This window comes from Tamandua tetradactyla, chromosome 2 (assembly GCF_023851605.1).
Source record: "Tamandua tetradactyla isolate mTamTet1 chromosome 2, mTamTet1.pri, whole genome shotgun sequence".
Classification (NCBI taxonomy): Eukaryota; Metazoa; Chordata; class Mammalia; order Pilosa; family Myrmecophagidae; genus Tamandua; species Tamandua tetradactyla.
Window position 1 is genome coordinate 30,816,642 of NC_135328.1, and position 26,247 is coordinate 30,842,888.

General features: G+C 35.0%; 1 protein-coding gene across 2 annotated transcripts in view; it reads right to left on the bottom strand.

Annotated features, from left to right (window-relative positions):
• Positions 1-26,247, bottom strand: part of SHOC1 (shortage in chiasmata 1) — a 118,280-nt gene that overhangs the window by 16,409 nt on the left and 75,624 nt on the right. For both annotated transcript variants that reach the window (XM_077141940.1, XM_077141932.1), the window contains exons 17-24: positions 24,531-24,709; positions 23,093-23,165; positions 19,336-19,402; positions 17,834-18,012; positions 16,280-16,397; positions 15,161-15,272; positions 11,969-12,090; positions 250-343 (exon numbers count right to left, since the gene is read on the bottom strand). In XM_077141940.1, the coding sequence (XP_076998055.1) occupies positions 250-343; positions 11,969-12,090; positions 15,161-15,272; positions 16,280-16,397; positions 17,834-18,012; positions 19,336-19,402; positions 23,093-23,165; positions 24,531-24,709 (944 nt within the window). The remainder of the gene's footprint in view (positions 1-249; positions 344-11,968; positions 12,091-15,160; positions 15,273-16,279; positions 16,398-17,833; positions 18,013-19,335; positions 19,403-23,092; positions 23,166-24,530; positions 24,710-26,247) is intronic.

The following is a 26,247-nucleotide window of genomic DNA, read 5'->3' on the forward strand; positions in this document are numbered from 1 at the left end:
CGCGTTCCAAAAAAAAATCTAAGTAGTAATCAAGAGATAAAGCATGATCTTAAATTCATTAAAAGCTTTTGGAAAAGAAGTTGAAGTGGTAAGGACATTTAATAATTATTAATTTACAAATTGTTCTTTATTTGGCATTTAAGCAGTTTGTAGTTTGCCTACTTAATGTTTTTTCTCAGTGGGCATTTGAGTTTGAGTATAAATCTGGTTTATGAAAAATACTTATGAAAAAACATAGCAAAAAAATACCTTTACGTCCAGTTCTTCAGATTTTAGCCCAAATGAAACCAATGCTGCATAAATCAGTGCAAGGTGATGAAGTGTCTTCTCTGTTAGATGATACCTGAAAAGAATGATATTACTATACTTCTGCTCGTTCGACATCTGATTGTACTTACTAAAAATTCATTTTGTTTTCACACTTCATAATGTTATTAAAATAAGGTGGCTAAGACATACTAATTAGTGGCAGATTAATTTATTTTTGTCCATTCAGCACACTTTTGAAAACTGTTTCCACATCCATTCTCTAATAATACTGTTAAATCCATAGAATGCTTGGGGTGGATGGGAGTGGGGTTACAGTTTAATTGTCTCCTTCCTGGCCCCAGGGATGGCTATATAATTGAAGCCTAGTCAAGTACAGTGTTTCATCTTCTTGACCAAAGTAACAAGTTCAGATATGAGCACATGACCAGAGTCAGGCTAATTGAAATCCTCCCTGGCTCTTTCTCATTAACTGATAAAGAAAAATAGTCTCTTTTTTGGGCCCCTGTGTGGTTTATTAAACAGGTAGGATGAGAGTCTGGAGTTATAGATGGCTATTTATATTACTTCATGGAAAGAGCTTACCTGAGAAAAAAAATCTAACACAGGAAAGAAGAGCCAAGAAATAGTGCCATTATCTCAAAGACATCATTTGTAGTCCATGATCAAAACATTTCTTCCCTTGGATTTCTTAGTAATATAAGCCAGCAAATTATCTTATTGTTACTTAAGCTAGTTAAAGTAGGTTTCTATCAATTCCAACCAAAAGAGTTTTAATATAACTGGCTTCTAAAATAATGCAATATTTATTTTTATTTTTTATTTTAAAATTTTTTAAAATTAATTAATGGAAAAAAAGAAATTAACCCAACATTTAGAAATCATACCATTATACATATGCAATCAGTAATTCTTAACATCACCACATAGATGCATGATCATCGTTTCTTAGTACATTTGCATCGGTTTAGAAGAACTAGCAACACAACAGAAAAAGATATAGAATGTTAATATAGAGAAAAGAAATAAAAGTAATAATAATAGTGAAAAAAAACCTATAGCTCAGATGCAGCTTCATTCAGTGTTTTAACATGATTACTTTACAATTAGGTATTATTGTGCTGTCCATTTTTGAGTTTTTGTATCTAGTTCTGTTGCACAATCTGTATCCCTTCAGCTCCAATTACCCATTATCTTACCCTGTTTCTAACTCCTGCTGGACTCTGTTACCAATGACATATTCCAGGTTTATTCTCAAATGTCGGTTCACATCAGTGGGACCATACAGTATTTGTCCTTTAGTTTTTGGCTAGACCCACTCAGCATAATGTTCTCTAGGTCCATCCATGTTATTACATGCTTCATAAGTTTATTCTGTCTTAAAGCTGCATAATATTCCATCGTATGTATATACCACAGTTTGTTTAGCCACTCTTCTGTTGATGGACATTTTGGCTGTTTCCATCTCTTTGCAATTGTAAATAATGCTGCTATAAACATTGGTGTGCAAATGTCTGTTTGTGTCTTTGCCCTTAAGTCCTTTGAGTAGATACCCAGCAATGGTATTGCTGGGCCATATGGCAATTCTATATTCAGCTTTTTGAGGAACCGCCAAACTGCCATCCACAGTGGTTGCACCATTTGACATTCCCATCAACAGTGGATAAGTGTGCCTCTTTCTCCGCATCCTCTCCAGCACTTGTCATTTTCTGTTTTGTTGATAATGGCCATTCTGGTGGGTGTGAGATGATATCTCATTGTGGTTTTGATTTGCATTTCTCTAATGGCCAGGGACATTGAGCATCTCTTCATGTGCCTTTTGGCCATTTGTATTTCCTCTTCTGAGAGGTGTCTGTTCAAGTCTTTTTCCCATTTTGTAATTGGGTTGGCTGTCTTTTTGTTGTTGAGTTGAACAATCTCTTTATAAATTCTGGATACTAGACCTTTATCTGATATGTCATTTCCAAATATTGTCTCCCATTGTGTAGGCTGTCTTTCTACTTTCTTTTTTTTTTTTTTTTTATTAATTAAAAAAAGAATTAACAAAACAATTAGAAATCATTTCAATGTACATGTACAATCAGTAATTCTTAATAACATCACATAGTTGCATATTCATTATTTCTTAGTACATTTGCATCGATTTAGAAAAAGAAATAAAAAGACAACAGAATAAGAATTAAAACAATAATAGAAAGAAAAAAAAAAACAAAAAAAACAAAAACAAAAAACCTATACCTCACATGCAGCTTCATTCAGTGTTTTAACATAATTGCATTACAATTGGGTAGTATTGTGCTGTCCATTTCTGAGTTTTTATATCCAGTCCCGTTGTACAGTCTGTATCCCTTCATCTCCAATTATCCCTTCTCTTTTTTTTTTTTTTAATTAACAGAAAAAAGAAATTAACCCAACATTTAGAGATCATACCATTCTACACATGCAATCATTAATTCTTAACATCATCACATAGCTGCATGATCATCATTTCTTAGTACATTTGCATTGGTTTAGAAGAACTAGCAACATAACCGAAAAAGATATAGAATGTTAATATAGAGAAAAAAATAAAAGTAATAATAGTAAAATCAAAACAAAACAACACAAAACAAAACAAAAACCTATAACTCAGATGCAGCTTCATTCAGTGTTTTAACATGATTACTTTACAATTAGGTATTATTGTGCTGTCCATTTTTGAGTTTTTGTATCTAGTCCTGTTGCACAGTCTGTATCCCTTCAGCTTCAATTACCCATTGTCTTACCCTGTTTCTAACTCCTGCTGAACTCTGTTACCAATGACATATTTCAAGTTTATTCTCGAATGTCCGTTCACATCAGTGGGACCATACAGTATTTGTCCTTTAGTTTTTGGCTGGATTCACTCAGCATAATATTCTCTAGGTCCATCCATGTTATTACATGCTTCATAAGTTTATCTTGTCTTAAAGCTGCATAATATTCCATCGTATGTATATACCACAGTTTGTTTAGCCACTCTTCTGTTGATGGACATTTTGGCTGTTTCCATCTCTTTGCAATTGTAAATAATGCTGCTATAAACATTGGTGTGCAAATGTCCGTTTGTGTCTTTGCCCTTAAGTCCTTTGAGTAGATACCTAGCAATGGTATTGCTGGGTCGTATGGCAATTCTATATTCAGCTTTTTGAGGAACCGCCAAACTGCCTTCCACAGTGGTTGCACCCTTTGACATTCCCACCAACAGTGGATAAGTGTGCCTCTTTCTCCGCATCCTCTCCAGCACTTGTCATTTTCTGTTTTGTTGATAATGGCCATTCTGGTGGGTGTGAGATGATATCTCATTGTGGTTTTGATTTGCATTTCTCTAATGGCCAGGGACATTGAGCATCTCTTCATGTGCCTCTTGGCCATCCGTATTTCCTCTTCTGAGAGGTGTCTGTTCAAGTCTTTTTCCCATTTTGTAATTGGGTTGGCTGTCTTTTTGTTGTTGAGATGAACAATCTCTTTATAAATTCTGGATACTAGACCTTTATCTGATATATCATTTCCAAATATTGTCTCCCATTGTGAAGGCTGTCTTTCTACTTTCTTGATGAAGTTCTTTGATGCACAAAAGTGTTTAATTTTGAGGAGTTCCCATTTATTTATTTCCTTCTTCAGTGCTCTTGCTTTAGGTTTAAGGTCCATAAAATCGCCTCCAGTTGTAAGATCCATAAGATATCTCCCTACATTTTCCTCTAACTGTTTTATGGTCTTAGACCTAATGTTTAGATCTTTGATCCATTTTGAGTTAACTTTTGTATAGGGTGTGAGAGATGGGTCTTCTTTCATTCTTTTGCATATGGATATCCAGTTCTCTAGGCACCATTTATTGAAGAGACTGTTCTGTCCCAGGTGAGTTGGCTTGACTGCCTTATCAAAGATCAAATGTCCATAGATGAGAGGGTCTATATCTGAGCACTCTATTCGATTCCATTGGTCGATATATCTATCTTTATGCCAATACCATGCTGTTTTGACCACTGTGGCTTCATAATATGCCTTAAAGTCAGGCAGCGCGAGACCTCCAGCTTCGTTTTTTTTCCTCAAGATGTTTTTAGCAATTCGGGGTACCCTGCCCTTCCAGATAAATTTGTTTATTGGTTTTTCTAATTCTGAAAAATAAGTTGTTGGGATTTTGATTGGTATTGCATTGTATCTGTAAATCAATTTAGGTAGGATTGACATCTTAACTATATTTAGTCTTCCAATCCATGAACACGGTATGCCCTTCCATCTATTTAGGTCTTCTGTGATTTCTTTTAACAGTTTTTTGTAGTTTTCTTTGTATAGGTCTTTTGTCTCTTTAGTTAAATTTATTCCTAGGTATTTTATTCTTTTAGTTGCAATTGTAAATGGGATTCATTTCTTGATTTCCCCCTCAGCTTGTTCATTACTAGTGTATAGAAATGCTACAGATTTTTGAATGTTGATCTTGTAACCTGCTACTTTGCTGTACTCATTTATTAGCTCTAGTAGTTTTGTTGTGGATTTTTCCCGGTTTTCGACATATAGTATCATATCGTCTGCAAACAGTGATAGTTTTACTTCTTCCTTTCCAATTTTGATGCCTTGTATTTCATTTTCTTGTCTAATTGCTCTGGCTAGAACCTCCAACACAATGTTGAATAATAGTGGTGATAGTGGACATCCTTGTCTTGTTCCTGATCTTAGGGGGAAAGTTTTCAATTTTTCCCCATTGAGGATGATATTAGCTGTGGGTTTTTCATATATTCCCTCTATCATTTTAAGGAAGTTCCCTTGTATTCCTATCCTTTGAAGTGTTTTCAACAGGAAAGGGTGTTGAATCTTGTCAAATGCTTTCTCTGCATCAATTGAGATGATCATGTGATTTTTCTGCTTTGATTTGTTGATATGGTGTATTACATTAATTGATTTTCTTATGTTGAACCATCCTTGCATTGCTGGGATGACTCCTACTTGGTCATGATGTATAATTCTTTTAATGTGTTGTTGGATACGATTTGCTAGAATTTTATTGAGGATTTTTGCATCTATATTCATTAGAGAGATTGGTCTGTAGTTTTCTTTTTTTGTAATATCTTTCCCTGGTTTTGGTATGAGGGTGATGTTGGCTTCATAGAATGAATTAGGTAGTTTTCCCTCCACTTCAATTTTTTTGAAGAGTTTGAGGAGAGTTGGTACTAATTCTTTCTGGAATGTTTGATAGAATTCACATGTGAAGCCGTCTGGTCCTGGACTTTTCTTTTTGGGAAGCTTTTGAATGACTGATTCAATTTCTTTACTTGTGATTGGTTTGTTGAGGTCATCTATGTCTTCTTGAGTCAAAGTTGGTTGTTCATGTCTTTCCAGGAACCCGTCCATTTCATCTAAATTGTTGTATTTATTAGCGTAAAGTTGTTCATAGTATCCTGTTATTACCTCCTTTATTTCTGTGAGGTCAGTAGTTATGTCTCCTCTTCCATTTCTGATCTTATTTATTTGCATCCTCTCTCTTCTTCTTTTTGTCAATCTTGCTAAGGGCCCATCAATCTTATTGATTTTCTCATAGAACCAACTTCTGGTCTTATTGATTTTCTCTACTGTTTTCATGCTTTCAATTTCATTTATTTCTGCTCTAATCTTTGTTATTTCTTTCCTTTTGCTTGCTTTGGGATTCGTTTGCTGTTCTTTCTCCAGTTCTTCCAAGTGGACAGTTAATTCCTGCATTTTTGCCTTTTCTTCTTTTCTGATATAGGCATTTAGGGCAATAAATTTCCCTCTTAGCACTGCCTTTGCCGCATCCCATAAGTTCTGATATGCTGTGTTTTCATTTTCATTCGCCTCGAGGTATTTACTAATTTCTCTTGCAATTTCTTCTTTGACCCACTTGTTGTTTAAGTGTGTTGTTGAGCCTCCACGTATTTGTGAATTTTCTGGCACTCCGCCTATTATTGATTTCCAACTTCATTTCTTTATGATCCGAGAAAGTGCTGTGTATGATTTCAATATTTTTAAATTTGTTAAGACTTGCTTTGTGACCCAGCATATGGTCTATCTTTGAGAATGATCCATGAGCACTTGAGAAAAAGGTGTATCCTGCTGTTGTGGGATGTAATGTCCTAGAGATGTCTGTTAAGTCTAGCTCATTTATAGTAATATTCAGATTCTCTATTTCTTTATTGATCCTCTGTCTAGATGTTCTGTCCATTGATGAGAGTGGTGAATTGAAGTCTCCAACTATTATGGTATATGTGTCTATTTCCTTTTTCAGTGTTTGCAGTGTATTCCTCACATATTTTGGGGCATTCTGGTTCGGTGCGTAAATATTTATGATTGTTATGTCTTCTTGTTTAATTGTTCCTTTTATTAGTATATAGTGTCCTTCTTTGTCTCTTTTAATTGTTTTACATTTGAAGTCTAATTTGTTGGATATTAGTATAGCCACTCCTGCTCTTTTCTCATTGTTATTTGCATGAAATATCTTTTCCCAACTTTCACTTTCAACCTATGTTTATCTTTGGGTCTAAGATGTGTTTCCTGTAGACAGCATATAGAAGGATCCTGTTTTTTAATCCATTCTGCCAGTCTATGTCTTTTGATTGGGGAATTCAGTCCACTGACATTTAGTGTTATTACTGTTTGGATAATATTTTCCTCTACCATTTTGCCTTTTGTATTATATATATCATATCTGACTTTCCTTCTTTCTGCACTCTTCTCCATACCTCTCTCTTCTGTCTTTTTGTATCTGACTCTAGTGCTCCCTTTAGTATTTCTTGCAGAGCTGGTCGCTTGGTCACAAATTCTCTGAGTGACTTTTTGTCTTAGAATGTTTTAATTTCTCCCTCATTTTTGAAGGACAATTTTGCTGGATATAGGAGTCTTGGTTGGCAGTTTTTCTCTTTTAGTAACTTAAATATATCATCCCACTGTCTTCTAGCTTCCATGGTTTCTGCTGAGAAATCTACACATAGTCTTATTGGGTTTCCCTTGTATGTGATGGATTGCTTCTCTCTCGCTGCTTTCAAGATCCTCTCTTTCTCTTTGACCTCTGACATTCTAACTAATAAGTGTCTTGGAGACCGCCTATTTGGTTCTAATCTCTTTGGGGTGCACTGCACTTCTTGGATCTGTAATTTTAGGTCTTCCATAAGAGTTGGGAAATTTTCAGTGATAATTTCTTCCATTAGTTTTTCTCCTCCTTTTCCCTTCTCTTCTCCTTCTGGGACACCCACAACACATATATTTGTGCGGTTCATATTGTCCTTGAGTTCCCTGATACCCCGTTCGAATTTTTCCATTCTTTTCCGGATAGTTTCTGTTTCTTTTTGAAATTCATATGTTCCATCCTCCAAATCACTAATTCTATCTTCTGTCTCTTTAAATCTATCATTGTAGGTATCCATTGTTTTTTCCATCTTTTCTACTTTATCCTTCACTTCCAAAGCTCTGTGATTTGTTTTTTCAGTTTTTCTATTTCTTCTTTTTGTTCAGCCCATGTCTTCTTCATGTCCTCCCTCAATTTATCGATTTCGTTTTTGAAGAGGTTTTCCATTTCTGTTCGTATATTCAGCATTAGTTGTTTCAGCTCCTGTATCTCATTTGAACTATTTGTTTGTTCCTTTGACTGGGCCATATTTTCAATTTTCTGAGCGTCATCTGTTATCTTCTGCTGGCATCTGGGCATTTAGTCAGATTTCCCTGGGTGTTGGACCCCACATGTTGAAAGATTTTTCTGTGAAATCTCTGGGTTCTGTTTTTCTTATCCTGCCCAGTAAGTGGCACTCGTGGCACACGTTTGTCTCTGGGTCCCTCCAGTAAAAGGTGCTGTGGGTCCTTTAACTTTGGAAAACTCTCGCCATGGGGGAGGTTCACCAGCCGAAGCAGCTTGGAAGAGTGCCAGCCGGCCCGGGGGTCCGAATGCGGGGAGGGTCGCTGGCCGCCACAGCCCGGGAGAGCGCCCGTCCGAATTTCCTAGTTGGCCCGGGGCGCCAAGCATGGCGAGAGGGCACCAGCCACCGCAGCCCAGGAGAGTGCACCGTTCCCAGCAGGACCGGGGAGTCACGTGTTTGGAAGGGACCCCCCCCCAGTCACTGTTCTCCGCGGTCTGGGGATTTCCGATTCAATTCTCTCAGTTGGTCTGGGTGGCCTCACGTGGTGGGGGCGCCAACCACCGCAGCTTGAGGGGACCGCCTGCCCAATTCTGCCAGCTGGCCCGGGAAGGAGGAAGGGAGGGACTCCAGCTGCTTGCTGCCCCGCCCGGGAAAGCCCGCGCCCCTCGGCGATCTCACCGGAGCTGGTTCTCCCAGACAGTCAGCCGTTTCAGGATGGGGTATGCTGTCTTTTTGATCTCTGTCATGGCTCTGGGAGCTGTTCTGTATCATTTCTACTCCCCTAGTAGCTGTTCTGGAGGAGGAAAGGTGAGGGTAGCAAGGCTGTCGAGGACGGTGGCAGAGGAGCCGGTGAAGGCGGAAGAGGGCACGGTGGTGGTTGGAGAGCCGCCGGAGTAGGAGGAGAAAGGGAAGGATAAGATGGCAGATGGAGCGCCGCCGGAGCAGAAGGGGAAAGAGAAGGGCAAGATGGCGGCAGGAGCGCCGCCAGTGGAGAAGGGGGAAGAGGAGGGCTGGATGGCGGCGGGAGCACCGCCGGCGGAGAAAGAGGAAGAGGAGGGCTGGATGGCGGCGGGAGCGCTGGCGGAGAAGGGGGAAGAGGAGGGCCAGATGGCGGCGGGAGCACCAGCATAGAAAGAGGAAGAGGAGGGCTAGATGGCGGCGGGAGCGCTGGCGGAGAAGGGGGAAGAGGATGGCTGGATGGTGGCAGGAACGCCGCCAGTGGAGAAAGAGGAAGAGGAGGGCTGGGTGGCGGCGGGAGTGCCAGCGGAGAAGGGGGAAGAGGAGGGCCCAAAAATGCAATATTATGCAAATTATACATAATGAGAAAAATCTAACAAATATCCCAGTATCTTTGTATAGTGGAAATATGATAAGAGTCTAGAAATTGTTCATTCAGTAGATAGTTGGACTTTTATGTTTTGAATCTAATTGTACTTCATATAATAAATACTCAGTCAAGGATAATTGTAAATAATATTCTTAAAGATAGCTTTAATCATTTGTTTGCTTGTTTTACACGCTGGACTATGAAACCTCAATTTTGTTTTACATCCTAGAACTATATATTCACCCTGTGCAGAAAACAGTTAACATTGCAGGCCTGAAACTGCTATCTTAGAAAGGCATGCTCATAAGGCTGGCCTTTGGCTGGGGTTTGGGAAGTTAGATTTCGGGAGGGTTGCCACCATTCCCTGACAAGAGGGCTCACTGTACCTAAACTATTTGTGGAAACAATGTAGTTTCTGGAATTTTTGTATGTGCTAGGTAGAGGTGCCTACATGATCAGCTCTTAATAAAAACCTTGGGCATTGACTCTTTAATGAGTTTTCCTGGTAGACAGCATTTTGCACTTGATGTCACAACTTGATATTGGCACACGCTATGTAAATCTGCTGGGAGAGGACTCCTGGAATCTTATGCCCACTTTCCTGTAGAGTTAATTCCATGCTCCCTTTTCTTTGCATTTTTCATTTTTATAAATCATGGCCATGAATATGATTATGTGTTTAGTCTTCTGAGTCCTTTTAATGAACTATAAAACTTGTAGGGGGGCAGTCGTTGGTGACCCCTGATATGCTTAGAAACTAATGGCATGAACTACTGAGATAATTCAAACAATTTTTTATATTTTCAATTTCTCTCATTTGGTCAGTTAAGATTCTTTTAAAATGCCCCAACAACCAAAAATACAGAGCTGAGATACCTAAGAATATGAAAATAATTATATTTTATAATATTAATGTGAATAAATGATAAATAACTCTTTGCATCCTAAACATGACTATCTCAGAATATATCATAACTTATTTTTTCATAAGACACCAAGTATAAATAAGTTTGAATCTCCTCTTATTCTCTCCTGTACTTCAATTATATCACAAGTAATTGAGTGGTAATCAAAAAACAGCTGAAAATTTTTTCTAAATCTACTTATTTATACAAACACTTAAAGTAGTTTAAATGCTTTACTATCTTCATTGATCTTCAAAATGAAGGTTTTACACCTGAATTATTATTTTTATTTTTCAGTTCTTATAGAAACTAGGTTAAATGATTTGCTAGAGATTATTTGCTAATAGAAGAAGGAATAAGAATAAATTTTAGACTCTTACATTCTAACTTGATATGATAATATGATAATAATTTTACCTACATTGCCCAGTAGGTAAAAATGGAGTCAAACAGGAAAGTCAATGAGGTAAAAATTCCCCAGATAATGCCAAAGCAGATAAGTTGTGTATGCTTTCTCTATAATTAAAATAAAGAATGTTTTTAAAAAACCACCATTTGAGTAATGTGTGTATGTGGTATATGTTACTGTAGGGATAAAAGAAAAAAGATGAGTAGGACTAATTTGTAATTTGACAGGAAAGATTCATTCATTTAATCAATAAATATTTATCAAGCATCTGTCATATGAAAGCAATATGCTCAAAACTGTAAGACAATATTCCAAAGAGATGATACAAAACAAAACGTGATAAATATCAAAGAAAGTTGTGAGTTATATGTGAGAAACAGAGATCAGGATAGAGGCAGAAAAGCAGATTTCAAAGAATGAAAAAAGAAAGTGAAGCAGTGATTTCAAAAAGTTTAGAAGTGAGGGGAAAGGAGAAACATATAATGATAATGTAAGCCAATGTCTTGGCATGGATTTTTTTTAACATTTGTTCCCCCTATTATTTATTTATTTTTAATCTGTATGTTCTACTTGTCTGTTGATAAGGTAGATAAAAGGAGCATCAGGCACAAGGTTTTCACAATCACACAGTCAACATTGTGAAAGCTATATCATTGTACAGTCATCTTTAAGAAACATGGCTACTTGAACACAGCGCTACATTTTCAGGCAGTTCCTTCCAGCCTCTCCATTACATCTTAACTAAAAAGGTGATATCTATATAATGCGTAAGAATAACCTCCAGGATAACCTCTTGACTGTTTGGAATCTCTCAGCCACTGACACTTTGTCTCATTTCGCTCTTCCTCCTTTTGGTCAAGAAGGTTTTTTCAGTCCCTTGATGCTGAGCTCATTCTAGGATTTCTGTCCCATGTTGCCAGGAAGTTCCATACCTCTGGGAGTCATGTCCCATGTAGAGGGGGGGAGGGCAGTAAGTTTGCTTGTCATGTGGGCTGGGAGAGCGAGGCCACATCTGAGCAACAAAAGAGGTTCTCTGGGGTGACTCTTAGGCCTAATTTTAAGTATGCTTAGCCTATTATTTGCGGGGTTGAATTTCATATGAACAACCCCCAAGATTGAGGGCTCAGCCTATTGCTTTGGTAGTCACCACTGCTTGTGAGAATATCAGGAATTCTCCACTTGGGGAAGTTGAATTTTCCCCCTTTCTCACAATTATAATGAGCTGGGGTAGGGGGAGATGATTTGCTTGCATAGAATGTCCATGGGAACATATATGCATCTCCAGATTTTGGGTGGCTTTCCTATGTAACATGTTTTCCTATGAGTATGTCTCCACCTCCTTCATCTTAAAGCAAATTAGTTGAGCAAGCAGAAAATTTGCATAGCTATTTCTCTTCAAAGAAAAGGACTGAATTACTAAATAAATATGAACATGACCTTGGATAAAAGAATGTTTACCTACTCTGAATTCAGTGTTTCTCTGGTATATAAAATTATCCAACAATAGGTGTACTGGAATGATAATGCCATCAGTCTCATAATGATGTTGTCAGATGCCTTCTCATAATTCAATTCCTCTAGGTCCTACCAGAAAATAAAAAGTCATTAATTTGAACAGTTGTTATGACACTATTGTTACCATGTTTCAAGGATCCATAATGTGTCATTTATAGAACACCTGCATCACTCTAGGAAAAGAAAAAAATGCAGCCATCCTATACCCCTTACCCCTCCCTCTCATTGACTGCTGGTGTTTCAATCTACTCAATATTTTTTTTACTTCTTATTCCCACCCCTATTATTTATTGATTTATTTGTCCTTATTTTTTTTTTTTACTCATCTGTCCATACTCTGGATAAAAGGAGCCGCAGATACAAGGTTTTCACAATCACAGAATCACACTGTAGAAACTACATAGTTAAGCAATCGTCTTCAAGAATCAAGACAACAGGAATACAGTTCAACAGTTTCAGGTATCTCCCTCTAGTCACTCCAATACATCATAAACTGAAAAAGGGATATCTGTATAATGCATAAGAATAACCTGCAGGATATCCTCTCAACTCTGTTTGAAATATCTCAGCCACTGAAAGTTTGTTTTGTCTCATTTCTCTCTTCCCCTTTTTGGTCAAGAAGGCTTTCTTAATCCCATGATACTGGGTTCTGGCTCATCCCAGGAGTCCTGTCCCATGTTGCGAGGGAGATGTACACCCCTGGGAGTCTTGTCCTATGTAGTGGGGAGGGCAGTGTTCACCTGTAGAGTTGGCTTAGAGAGAAAGGCCACATCTGAGCAACAAAAGTTGTTCTCTGGGGGTGACTCTTAGGCATAATTATAAGTAGACTTAGCTTCTTTGCAAGAATGAGTTTCATAGGGGCAAATCCCAAAATCAGGCTATTGAACTGGTTGTCCCCACTGCTTATGAAAATATCAGGAATTCTCCAGATGGGTAATTTAAAAATTTGCTCCTTTCACCCCAGCACCCCAGGGGGACTTTGCAAATACTTTTTATTCTCTGCTCAAATTACTCAGGGATGTATCAGGGCATTACACTAACTTGTACAAACCAACAAGATCTCATGCCCTATTCAAGATTCCATGTAATTATGATATTCAAACAAACTGACCAATTAGATAATGCACTACCCAAAATATAAATTTTGCACCAAATAAACATCTCTTTCTTTGGTCCCACATAGAAGTTTTAAAAATATGGACCATATCATCCTTTACCCTATATTCTTATGTACCTTAGTCCCATCCAGATCAGCTTCATTCATATCTCTAGCTGAAGGCTGATTACTTTTTCAATTTTTTAAACAGTTGCTGTATGAGGTAATGCTGACTTTCATAGTTTCAGAGTTCTAACTCCGAGTCTCAGGGGTTACACATATGCCCAAAGTTTCAGGGAATGGCCAAGTCATAGACAAATAGCTCAGCGTCTCAGAACTTAGAAATAACAGTTACAACTACTGAATACATGTGACTGCTGTAGGAGCTTACAATCCAGAACCCTTTAAAATAGGCCCCAACCTGTAACCCATACTCTTGACTTCAATTCTCTGAGTTTGTATATTCTAGTTATTCCCTATGACTGAGACACGATAATATTTGTCTTTCTTTTTCTGACATTTCATTCAGCTTGTTGATGTTTAGTTTTGGCATAATACATAATACATTCAGTATATTATGCCAAAACTAAATTCAGTGGAAACATTACAATGTTACTGCTAATTACAGACCCTACCTTGGATTGATTATATTTTTTCCTGTATACCATCCCATTTTCAACACCTTGCATTGTTGATATTCATTTTTTGTCCCTCATGCAAAAATTCTTACATTTGTATGTTCAATCACCATCAATGTCCACTCTAGGCATTCCTAAGTTATACCATCTCAGTTTTTACCCTCTATCCTTCTTTCTGATCTCACACATGCCCCCAGCTCTTCTCCTTCAACCATACTCACATTCAGCTTCATTCAAGGTACTTATATTATTGTGTTATCATCAGATGGTATTGTGCCATCCATTTCTGAATTTTTACAATCCGTTCTGTTGCACTTTCTGTATTCCTTCAGCTCCAAATGTCCAATCTCTGCCTTCTTTCTATCTCCTGATAACCTGTGTTCTTAACTTTAAGTCTTAAACTTCACTCATTAATGTTAGTTCATATTAGTGGTACCATACAGTATTTGCCCTTTTGTTTCTGGCTAATTTCATTCAGTATAATGTCTTCAAGGTTCATCTACGTTACATGCTTCATGACTCTATTTTGTCTTACATCTGCTTAGTATTCCATTGTATGTATCACCTATATATGAATTTTTTTTTGTATTCTGTATGGTGGGGCATCACATTTCATTCTTCTTTTATGTGAATATTCCATTATTGCAGCACCATTTGGTGATTTTGTTTGCCTATTCTTTCTTTTTGCTTGCTTATTTGTTTGTTTTGGGAAATTCATGGGCCTGGAATCGAACCTGGGTCTCCCACATGGCAGGTGAGAATTCGACTACTGAATTACCCTTGCACCCCTTTTATATGGATTTTTGAAGATAATTTTTCTCATTTTTAAATCCAGCTTACTTGGAGACTTCCTGACAAAGGTCTGTGTAAGGCAGACATGCAAAATTGATCATATCAAGTCCCCTACAATATCTTATCCTCAAAACTGGAAGCAATGAACATGATCTTTTTCAGGTGGATAAATGAACTTCCAGTTTGTCCTGCTTCTGGGCCCTGTTAGATTCTTATAACATCATGTACGTAAGTATTGCTCCTCAAAGTGACTGGCATTTATTTTAATTTGTTAATTATCATTTATTATAGTCTAATTTAACATATTAACCAATCATCAATTTGATTTTTAAAGCTTTCAACACTATAATTACTCTATAAATGTACTTTAAATAGGCCAATATACAATAAAATATTCCATATTTTCTTTTTCTACTTAAAATATTTTTAAAATTATAAGGCATCAAAGAAGCTTGGTAATAATAATTTTCCAAAGTGATGATTTTAGCACTTGTTTTACAAGGTTTTAGAAGAACTCACTAATAGATTATAGAAACATTATTACAGAAACACACACACACACATATATGTACTTAGTATATTTAAGTTTATGTTTTTTAATGTCAAGTTTTACCTGCAAAACTATGGCAGTGTGTTCATCAACAGTCACTACTACATAGCGTTCTGTATCTCCGAAGAGTTTTAATGACTCACTGCAGCATCTCTCCACTAGAGTGATATTATAACTGTAAAATTCAATATTCTTTGGTGAAATAATAAAATGGCTAAGAAATATTCTTCAAGAAAACTTCCTGTATGTTAAATTATTTGAATTACTGCACTTTTCCTTTCATATATGAATTTATTTTACTTTATAATTTGAGGGGAATGAACTTATGAGTTATGTAATATATAAAACAAATTAGTTGAGCTGTGTATTGCACTAGGTATTTTGCTAAATATTACTGCACATAATACTAGCACTAAGGTTATGAAGACCAGTTTATTCCAAGTCTTTAAATAGTTCATGAAATCAATAAATTGTTTTAAGGAGACCAAAACAATTCTGCATTCATCAGAATTTTCTTTTCTTTCCCCTTAAAACTGCCTACATCTTAACTATCTTCTATAAACTCAGTTTTCTGGGAATGCCCCAACCTTATACTACATAAACAAAAGCATGCAAAATACAGCTGCATTTTAACTAAGGTCACAGCACAAAAATTCTTCCTTGATATGCAGCTCAATGACCAACATTCCTGTGACAACTTGTATACAAAGATAAAGTGTTTTATGATGACATTATAACTAATGGTTTAAAAACTTGAGAATTCACTTAGAACACCATAGTCGTGTTTTCCAAACAACATTGAAAGTCCTCTAAACAGAAATATTCATGCTCAGTATTACCAGTAACCCAAAGATGTGAGCATGTGATTTGCAGAAAAAACACAAAACGTTCATATTTGCTAGTAATAAAAGAAATGCAAATAAAATATAAATTTAAACAATAAAATATTTTTGTCCATAAATTACCAAATATTACCAGAAATAACATTCAATAATTATGAGGGTGTACTGTAAAGAGAAGCATAAATTGGAAAATTATTTTTATGTGATACAATCCTAAGCTTGAATAGAGTCAAACATTGCTACAGATATATCATAATATTTAGCCTATCAGGATATATATATACATACACACACACACACACATATATATATATTACAAATTATAAAATCAATAACTCACTTGGATTCAAGTAGCTGAAGTATTTCTGGAGTATTAAGAAGTCCTTCAGATGCAAAAAACACATATGGAATCTGAATTTCCAAAATAAAGCCACCAAATCTATCCAACAAGGTTCTTCCTAAAATAAGAGAAAATTTGTATCTTCCTTTTTTTCTCATTCCCAGTTCTTTCTCTTTTTATATATATGTCAAATAATATAGTATTAAAAACAGTACATGTTAATTGTAAAAAAATCAGAATGAGAATAAAGGTCTGAAGAAGAAAGCAAGAATCATGTTATACAACTACCTAGAAATAAGACTACACTACATAATTAGTGTAGACTTCCAGACTTTTTTCTATATCCTGTTTGCCTATGCTCATACATGTATATTCATTTAAAAAGAAAAGAAAAAATAGGATCACATCCTACCTGAAATGTTACAATACGCTTGATTTGCATAAATATAAATATATTGGATATTTTCTGTGTAAATGTATACTGATTTTTTTTCAAAATTAAAAACTATGCACAATAACCCATAGGGAGAGCAGTTTATAGCTCTATAAGAGCTCTCTAAAAGAATAAATACCTCAATAGAAAAATGGGCAAAGGACATAATGTCTATTATGGCTAAAGAGAAGGGCTATACAGGATCAACTCACATATGAAAAGATATGGATAATCAAAGATATGCAAATTAATACAACTACAAAATATTTTCTGCATATAATTCTGTCAAAGATTTAAAAGATTAATAATACCTATTTATAATAAGACATGGGGTAAAGGATCTTCATAATTTTTTTTGCATAAATATAAATTTGGACAGCGTTTCTAGAAGACTATTCAGTGGTTTTAAACTTTTTTCCAGTATTTGTGAATAATTTTCTGTTGCATATTAAAAATTTTCTGGATCAGTCAACATACTGTTATATATTTTTTTTCTGAAAAAAAATACTACTGCATAAAGATTTCTCAGATGAAGATAGTATATAATTCTAATGAAATTGTGCTTGTAAGTAAAATTCGAAGGTAGATCTAGGGATGAAGACAATGTTAATTAGTAAAGCTCACTTTACAGATGAGGAATGTGAAGTAAGGCACGTAAAGGACTTGCTCTAGGTCACACAGTTAGTGGTGGAGTTAGAGCTAAACTCAAGTCTGCTATCTAATGCCATAGCTTATTTTCTTTCCATAGATTATAAACAGAAAATAGAAAAATTTTTATTCAAATGGGACCAAAAAAAAAAGGATTTGGTTTATATCCTTACTTAAAAAAAATTTTTTTTATTAATAAAACCAATCAACATACAATATGAACATTCTTTTTTTCATCACATAGCTGTATATTCATCATCGTGATCATTTCTTAGAACATTTGCATCAATTCAGAAAAAGAAATAAAAAGATAAAAGAAAAAAGTTCATACATACCATATCCTTACCCCTCCCTTTCATTGATCACTAGCATTTCAATCTACTAAATTTATTTTAACATTTGTTCCCCCTATTATTTATTTATTTTTAATCCACATGTTTTACTGATCTGTCCATAAGGTAGTATATCCTTACTTTTTAAAAGTGTGTCTGGAAGAATTGTTTTAAAGGTCATGCATGGAATATTCAACTCTTCACAGTGCTTAGTCCAACAGGAATTTTCTACATAATTGTATTCCACCACAAATGAGAAACTACTCCAGGGAAAATCTGCTCCAATATGTTGATTGGGTACAATTATGCAGGAACATGTGCTAAAGATAAAAGAAAGCCAAGGAAATGGAATTATACCTGTGTCATTATTTACTTGGGATGCTGAAAGATGATGGTTTCTGGCTATTCTACTACTGTCTCATCTATGTCCACTGATCTTGGAAAGATGATATATTTTCTGGTGATTTGCTCCTCAATAGTGTTAATCTTTTTTTTAATTTTTCTTTTTGATGTTATACATTTTTTCTTAAAACAGGATATAAAAACCTGTGGACTGTTTCACACCCCCAAGAATAAGGGACTCTAATTTTATTATCTGGGGCAGTACCACAGTGGCTCAGTGGCAAAATTCTTGCCTGCCATGCTGGAGACCCGGGTTTGATTCCCAGTGCCTACCTATGCCCCCCCAAAAATGTAATCTCTGTCGGGCCCATGCTAAAAAAAAATAATAGTAATTTCTGGGCAGGCCACAGTGGCTCAGCAGGCAGAATTCTTACCTGCCATTCCTGGTGCCTACCCATGCAAAAAAAAAATTTCATTATTTGGGTACTATCAATAACAGACAAATCGCCACAAGAAATAAATCTTATTTTCTTATAAATGTAAGGTTTTAATCTTTGAGACTCTATATAATAAAGCAATATCTGACAACTTTGAAATGCTTTTTTTCCCTCAATGTGCTTCATCAGTGATTTAATTAACAAAAAAGATGGATACAAATATCATGGTTTTCCTTTTCCATCTTCAAATTTCATATAACATAGTACCTACTATAATTAAAATTACCTAATACTTCCTTCTATCTAGGGCAATCTAGAAGTTAAAAATACTCATGACCGTCTTTTATGGACTTCTATTTGTATTACATCTTCCATTTTTATTATTTGGATCCTAATATAAGAAAATACATTTCTACATACAATGCAATGTAAAAACATTTTCAGACAAGTCAAATTATCATTAGAAGTTGATCATTAGAAGGTCCTCACTGGTAGAATTTCTAAAGGATATAACTTAGGAAAAAAAGGAGATTTAAGAAACAATATGAGCAAAGGACACCCCCAAAACAAAACAAAAGAAACCCAAAATCCCATATAAAAAGGGTAAATTTTACAGCTATTTTTTGCACAAAATAGCAACAATAATAATGATAATTTGGGGAAACAAAAACAAGATGGAACTAAAATTCTGGACAGTGATAATATGTAATATACAAGGCAATGATCTACATTAAAGTCTATATTTTTGGGAAAAGGGTTGAGATGGATTTTGTTAAACTTTTTTTAATGCTAAATCCTAGGGGAAATTATGCTTTCCCTGTGGAACTAGTATCTTTGCTACCCAGATGAAGAAACACATTTTACCCATTTAAAACTCCTTTAGATGCCAGGAAATCTTGTTTTTCCTTTGAAAAGACAGTCAATGATAAACCTATTGGAAAAAGGAATAAATATAAGAAAGTTTTTCATGTACTTTTTTTGTGTATCATATATTTCACTATCATAAAAATGAGTTAAAGATCTGTCAGTGAGGGAACTGCTTAAAATATGATTTCCTGGATTATTTTCCTAAATCTGGGATATCAGAAAGTTTGAACTATAGGCAAAATTTTGGTGGGGGCAGGTGGGAGAGAGAGATAGAACCTGGAAATCCTGAATTTATATGTAAAGTAATAAAATGGATCAAAATACAATTTTAAAGCAACCAAATTAAACATTCACCAATTCTGTGCTGATATTTTATCTTGGTAAAAATCATGGTGGATTTTACCTTTTTGTTTTTCAGCCCAAAATTTTAGTATATAACTGAACAGCAAGAAATGGTATTTCATGCTTCTTTTCTTCTTTCCAATAGATGTATAAGCAGCAAAAAACTTATTGGCACCATCTGATCCTTAGATACATTTCTGCCTCCTTATTATAATTCAAATCTCTTATTTTACTAATATTTTAACAGAATAAAATAAATACTAAAAAAATTCTGCACCCACACATACAGCTTACTTTTGATAGATACCATTAATTTAAGAATAGCTAATTTTAGTTCAGATAAACTTTATTAGTGTACTTTCGTCAACCACAAAGTTCACTAACTAATGTGTGCCATAGTAATGACAGTCATGCTTAGTGAACATGACAATAGTTTTGGTAGCAATATGAAGAAGGGAGAGAGTACTATTTCTCCTTTACAACTTATAAGGTGATTCGTATTATTTAAGACCTAATCTGTTTAAATGTTAGCTATGATACCAAAGTGGATTAATTACTTGGTGGTGCATTAGTAGGATGCTGAAAACAGAATAAAAAGATGGAACATTTTACCTTATAGTATGACAGAAGAAAAGACCTAACTCCTAGAAATTGATGATAACTGCTAGTTGAAAATTAAAAAAAATAAGTTTATAGATTCAATATTTTTGTTGAATGGAGATAGCAGTAATAGTGACATTATAATTCCAAATACCAAAAGAAACAGGAATGCTTAGCATGAAGCCTAGATAAGAAAAGATATAAAAATAATAATTTGTCTATATATCTTAAGTGACATCAAAGAAGAAGGTACCCCATTAGGTTTAAGTATTCTCCAGGGGGTAGCTTACTCAAAAAAATATTTCTCCAGTTACCCAAATCTCTTTGTTTTATAAGCTAACATCGCTCAGCGCTTCCTAGTTTTTAAAAAAGTATTTGAAATTATTTTGATCCTAGACAGATAAGTTCAGCCCTATAATTGTTAACTGTTGTCCTAACATTGTCGTGAATGTGAATTTGGTGAATATGAACTCATAATCCCAGGATTAGAAAACTGAATGAAATAATTACTAAAATTCTAAGCTTGGAAATCTGTACTCTGGACACACAATAAATTCATTACGGAATTACAGGGCTCTTCTTATAAGAACTTTCCATTCTTACACTATTATAATTTAAAATATTAGCTAACTTTATTAACTGTACTGATGAGCAATTATTTGTTGCTATATTTTTATATTTCAGGTCTATCTTTTTCATTTAGTCAATACTAGGTATATTGCGAGACATTCATTGGTTTATTCACTTAATTCAGTAAGCTTTTATTGAATGCCTTCTACATTGCAGGTATTTTTCGGGGTGCTGGGAATACATATTAGGGTATGGTCCTTATCCTCCAGAAGCTGAAGAAAACAGACAAGAGAATCAGTTTTTATAGCTCAGGGTGGTAAGTGGTGCACTAGAAATATTCACATTATGCCTTCAGACACAGAGAAAAATTATTCAAATGAAGGCTTCCTGAACAAATGTTTAACTAACTTTTAAAGGCTATGTAGGAGTTGGCTTCATAAAGGAAGGGGAAGAGCATTCTAATAGCAAAAACAGGAGGTATAAAGCCATGAACATATGAAACAGCATGACAAGTGGTTCAGTGGGCTAGAGTACAGGAATATTTTGGGAGATGGAGATGGTAAAAGATGCAGTTTAAAAAGCTAAGGGAAACGGTAACCAAAGAGTGATATAAATTGAAGGTGGCATTTTATTTCACTTTTAAGACTGGAGGGCTTAACCACTAAGGAAAAATGTCATTAGAGAGGAAGTTTGGGCTAGGAATTTAACTGATTGAGACTGTAGAAAGTGAAAGATTGGTCTTGGAAAGGAGAAGATTCACCTGTTCCACAGAGAAAGAAGGAAGGATAAAAGAATAGAAAGAAATGAAGACCAGTTTGTAGACGGTAGGGGAGGAAATTGAGGAGGATTATTACTCCATTAACTGAAATTAGGAGGCATAATTCCTTTCTAAAAATGAAGGCATTGTAGGGATTGTACCTATTAGGAGAATAGGAATGGAAACTGACTAAGAATATTAGGAATATAGAGAAAGATCATTAAGAGGTATTAAGAGCCCAGTTAGTTCAAAATCATAGGTTTGTAGTGGCATCAATCTACATGGTCATGTTATTTTTGCCAATAGTGCTCAGCAGCTCAGGCGTAGGAATAGAGAGGTTAAATGTCTTAAATGATTCAGGTTGAAGTTCAAGTGATAAGTAGAACAGAAGGACAAAAGTGATTAAAGTGATGGATAACATCACTGAGTCTTAGAAGAAAATGAAATGATAAAGAAACTGATACATTATAGATCTCCAAGATGCTGAAGATCATGAGAGAGCCAGAGGTAGCTGCAGACAGAGTAATGCACCAGAGTTTAAAATTCAGAGGTAGGGCAGTTCTGTATTATCACAAAGTTGATGGCATAGCCAAGGAGTAAATGAAGTGGAATGTCATATTTGTTCAGGAGATCAATGGAACTATAAGACTAGGGTGTTGAATGAATCAGTCACATTAAAGACATCTTATTCTTAGAGAAGATGGCAGGACTAGGAATGAAGAGGATACCATGATCCAGGTACACAATCGTTCATGGATGATGGGGACTAATCAGATTGGCAGTAGATGACAGCAATAAGGAGTGGTACAGAATGGTATGGCACTATGGCACAGCCTTAAAGGATGGAGGAATAATATTTGGGGAATGACAATGAAAAACACGAAATTATCTTCTCATCACTTATGAGATATGGGGAGAGAAAATGATCAGCTTCTATATGAGAGGGATATAGGGACAACAGTAGCATCTGGGGAAAGTTGGGCTTCAGTTAAGACAAGGAGGTGAAGGAGAAGAGTTTGCATATAAGCAATGAGTTTCACAGCATACAGTAGAAAAGGCTGGCAGAGAAGATAGTAGTGGGTAGTAGAAAAGAGAGAGTTAGGATCAAATTCTGATTTCTTCACTTACCACCTGTGAGCTTTGGCATGTTAATCACCTTTATGAACTTTAGTTTCTTTATTTGTAAAACTGAATTAATAAAACCTATTCATAGAGTTGTTGTAAGAAGCCAGTATTATTTAGCAACTAGTTGGCAATAAATAAATGTGTCAATTTTTAATAACAAATACATATAAATACATTATAGTATATTTATATTGTGAGCTTATGGTTCAGATTGATTTAAAAACTGGTTAAAGTTCACACTTTAAAAGGATGAATTTTATAGTAGGCAAACTATATATTAATTAAAAAACTGGTTAAATCAGTATATTTTATATATCCAAGCATTTGTCATCAAATACAGCATATTTGAAAATTTCCTACCTTCCATTTTGTTAAGGATTTTAATGAGTAAATGTTTTTCACTATCTGAATCCATTCTTATTATAATCAGCACCTAGTCAAAATAAAGAATTTTATATATATGTAGATATGATTATTCTTTTCAATAGTTTGTTACAAAGACAAAATAAACCTGTTTACATGAAATTAATGACAGTAAGATTATAAAATCAATATTTGCGTTTTAAAAGATGAAAGTCAGTGCTTAAACACAAAGGAATAAATTCTGGTTAGATCAAGCACCAATGAAGAAATCTTTTGGAGTAGACCATTTTTAGCATTTGTCAAGTTTCCCCAAATAGGTGACTCTACAAATGTATATGTTGTCTTGTCTGCACTGTTTGTGTCAAATTCAACCCAGATGAGTTTGAATTTGTTGGAGAAACCAATGATTTGCTGCTAAATTGATCTATTTACCATTACAGTTTTTTTTAAGAGGGGGGTGGAAATAAGTCACTTTTAATTTTGAGCTTCTTACTTGTCAATTTAACCAATTTTAATAACTAGGCAAGTTACCCAAGAAACCACAAAGTTAGAGGTAAAGATATAGGGAAGGTAGGGAAGGAAAAAGAAAAAAAAAGACCATATGAAATTGTATACAGGGGGTGCAAGGGTAGTTCAGTGGTAGAATGTTCGCCAGTTATGCTGGAGACCCGGGTTTGATACCCGGTCCATGCACTTGCCAAACAAACAAACAAAAAACCAAACCAACCAAAAATTCAACAAATGGTGCTGCAATAAGAGGATACTCACATGGAAAAAGAGCTAAATGTGACCCCTGCCATACAGCATACAAAGAAAAAAAATTGTATACAGATTTTCGTGTCAATTATTCGAAATGTTTCTCTGCTTGATAAGATTTTTAAAAGCATTTTCTCTTAAGTCCTTATTAATGCACCCCTTCTATGCTTGAGGTAGGGTAGGCAAATAATTTCCAATATAATCCAAGCCATAAACTTTTTTTGTGTGTTTGTAGAATCATATGACATCTATATCACTAACTAGAAATAAATTATTGTAGTTTTATTATTGTGTATAGTTAAAGGACTTACAAAGTTTTTTCACAACAAGAGCACCGATCCCTAGAAAACTGTGCTTAGTAAAAATTAAAGTTTTAAATTTGAGACATAACAATACAAATCATACTTTCTCTGGGTCTGATTCTGTTAACTTTCGTAAGGGAAAAATTGTCAAGGGGCCAACTAGTACAGATTGTTTCATAAATTCAAAGTTAAATACAAAAATTTATCTTATAAACCCAATTCTTATTTAAATAAATTACTTTTATCTGTTTGCTTTTTTTCTTTTTTGGCATGGGCAGGCTCCGGGAATTGAACCCGCTTCTCCCGCACAGCAGAGAATTCTGCCACTAAGCCACCGTTGTCTACCCACATTTATCTGTTTTATTTAAAAAGTTAACCTTAATTTGCTTTTCAGTTTGTATCCAACGTAGTATCTGACATTGCAATTCTTGTATCTTGTAGTTGGTTTCAGGCTTTTTCTTCCTAACAAACTGTACAATCTCCAGCTGTCTCCAAATGTAATCCAAATAGGAGCCTAAAATGCTTTTGTAGACATCTTTGGCATGTGCCAAATATCCTGCCAGAATGCAAAAGTAGAAAAAAAATGCATGGATTTTTGTCCTTTGAGAAATTCATCCTTAAAACACTGAAAGGAAATGAGTCATAGTGGAAACAGTTACAATTTCCTTCAATCCTTTTCTGATTTTGATCAGAAATATTGACAAATGAAAACCCCAAAGTTGAGAGAAGCTGAAAATATGTCCCAAATGTCTCTTTTACACTCTAACCACTAATATACTTAGATATACTCTATATATTCTCTGAATATATCCCATCTTTTCCTACTCTATAGCCCTTTGAATGCTACTGCATTCTTCCTAAATCCCAGGGATTATACTTCTATCAGATAAGACTTATATAAGTCTTGTTGAAATGTTGCTTCACTGGAATTTTCTTGGTATCTTATCTACATGACTTTCATAGAATATAAGACTTTGTACTTGATTTCTGGTTACTTATTTATATGACTATCAACTTCATTAGTCCATAAACTCTTTCAGGATTGAATCCATGATATTTATACATAATTAGTTTGTATATCTGCTAAAATAACAGTGCCTAAATTCACACTCATTAAGGGCAATTTCTAAACATATACATTCTTGATTCATATTCATATTCGGTAAACTGAAGATTCATATACAGTAAACATAAAATGGAACCCAGGGATTTCTTTATCTAAAAAGCTTTCCTGGTGATTCTGCTGCACAGCAAGTTTTGTGAATTACTGCAATAGAACATAGTAATTTATGTAGATCTGGTGTTCAATGAATATTTGGGTAATAAGTAACATAATAAATTTTAAAGTTTTAATGTTCATATTCATATGTTCAATGTGCACATTCATTTTAATTTTATATTCGTACTGCTAGAGTCCTGATGGGGAATTTGGAGATTGACTTAACATTCTTTCAGCCTCTTACTCTCCAAACTTATTATAAATTTTCTCCATTCTGTCACCGGCAGAAGACATTCCAAAAGATAAAGCTAATCTAGTAGCATAATTGTTTAAATGGCTCCATAGCATCTACAGGATAAAACCCAAACTCTTTTGTGGAGCTTAAAATGCTCCTCATGATTTGGCTCTTGCTTACTTTTCCATAGCTCCTGTTGCTTTTCACCTTGTACTCTTAAATCAAAATGCATGGAACTATCTGTAAACATTGCCAACTGTGCCAACCCTCTGGGCTCTTAATTCTGCCTAGAATACTCTTTTATACTTTATCTAGTTAACAAATTTTTATTTTTTAATATTCAACTTAAAGGCAACACTCTCTATCCTTTATAAATGCCAACACTGTGTATCTCTACTATCGTACCCCTTATTCTATGCTGAATTATTTCTGGGTTAAATCCAAGAAAGGAAACTGTGAACTTTGAACAATGAGACTCTATATCTTGCTACCTTGGAAAAGTAGCAAAATGGAAGCTGGAAGAAAATACAGATCTCTGGGAGAGAGCAAAACAGAGACCTTTCTTCCCCTGCCACAACAGAGAGAGAAGGAAAGGAGGTCAATATAAATATATAACTATTTATGTAACTAATCATATAAT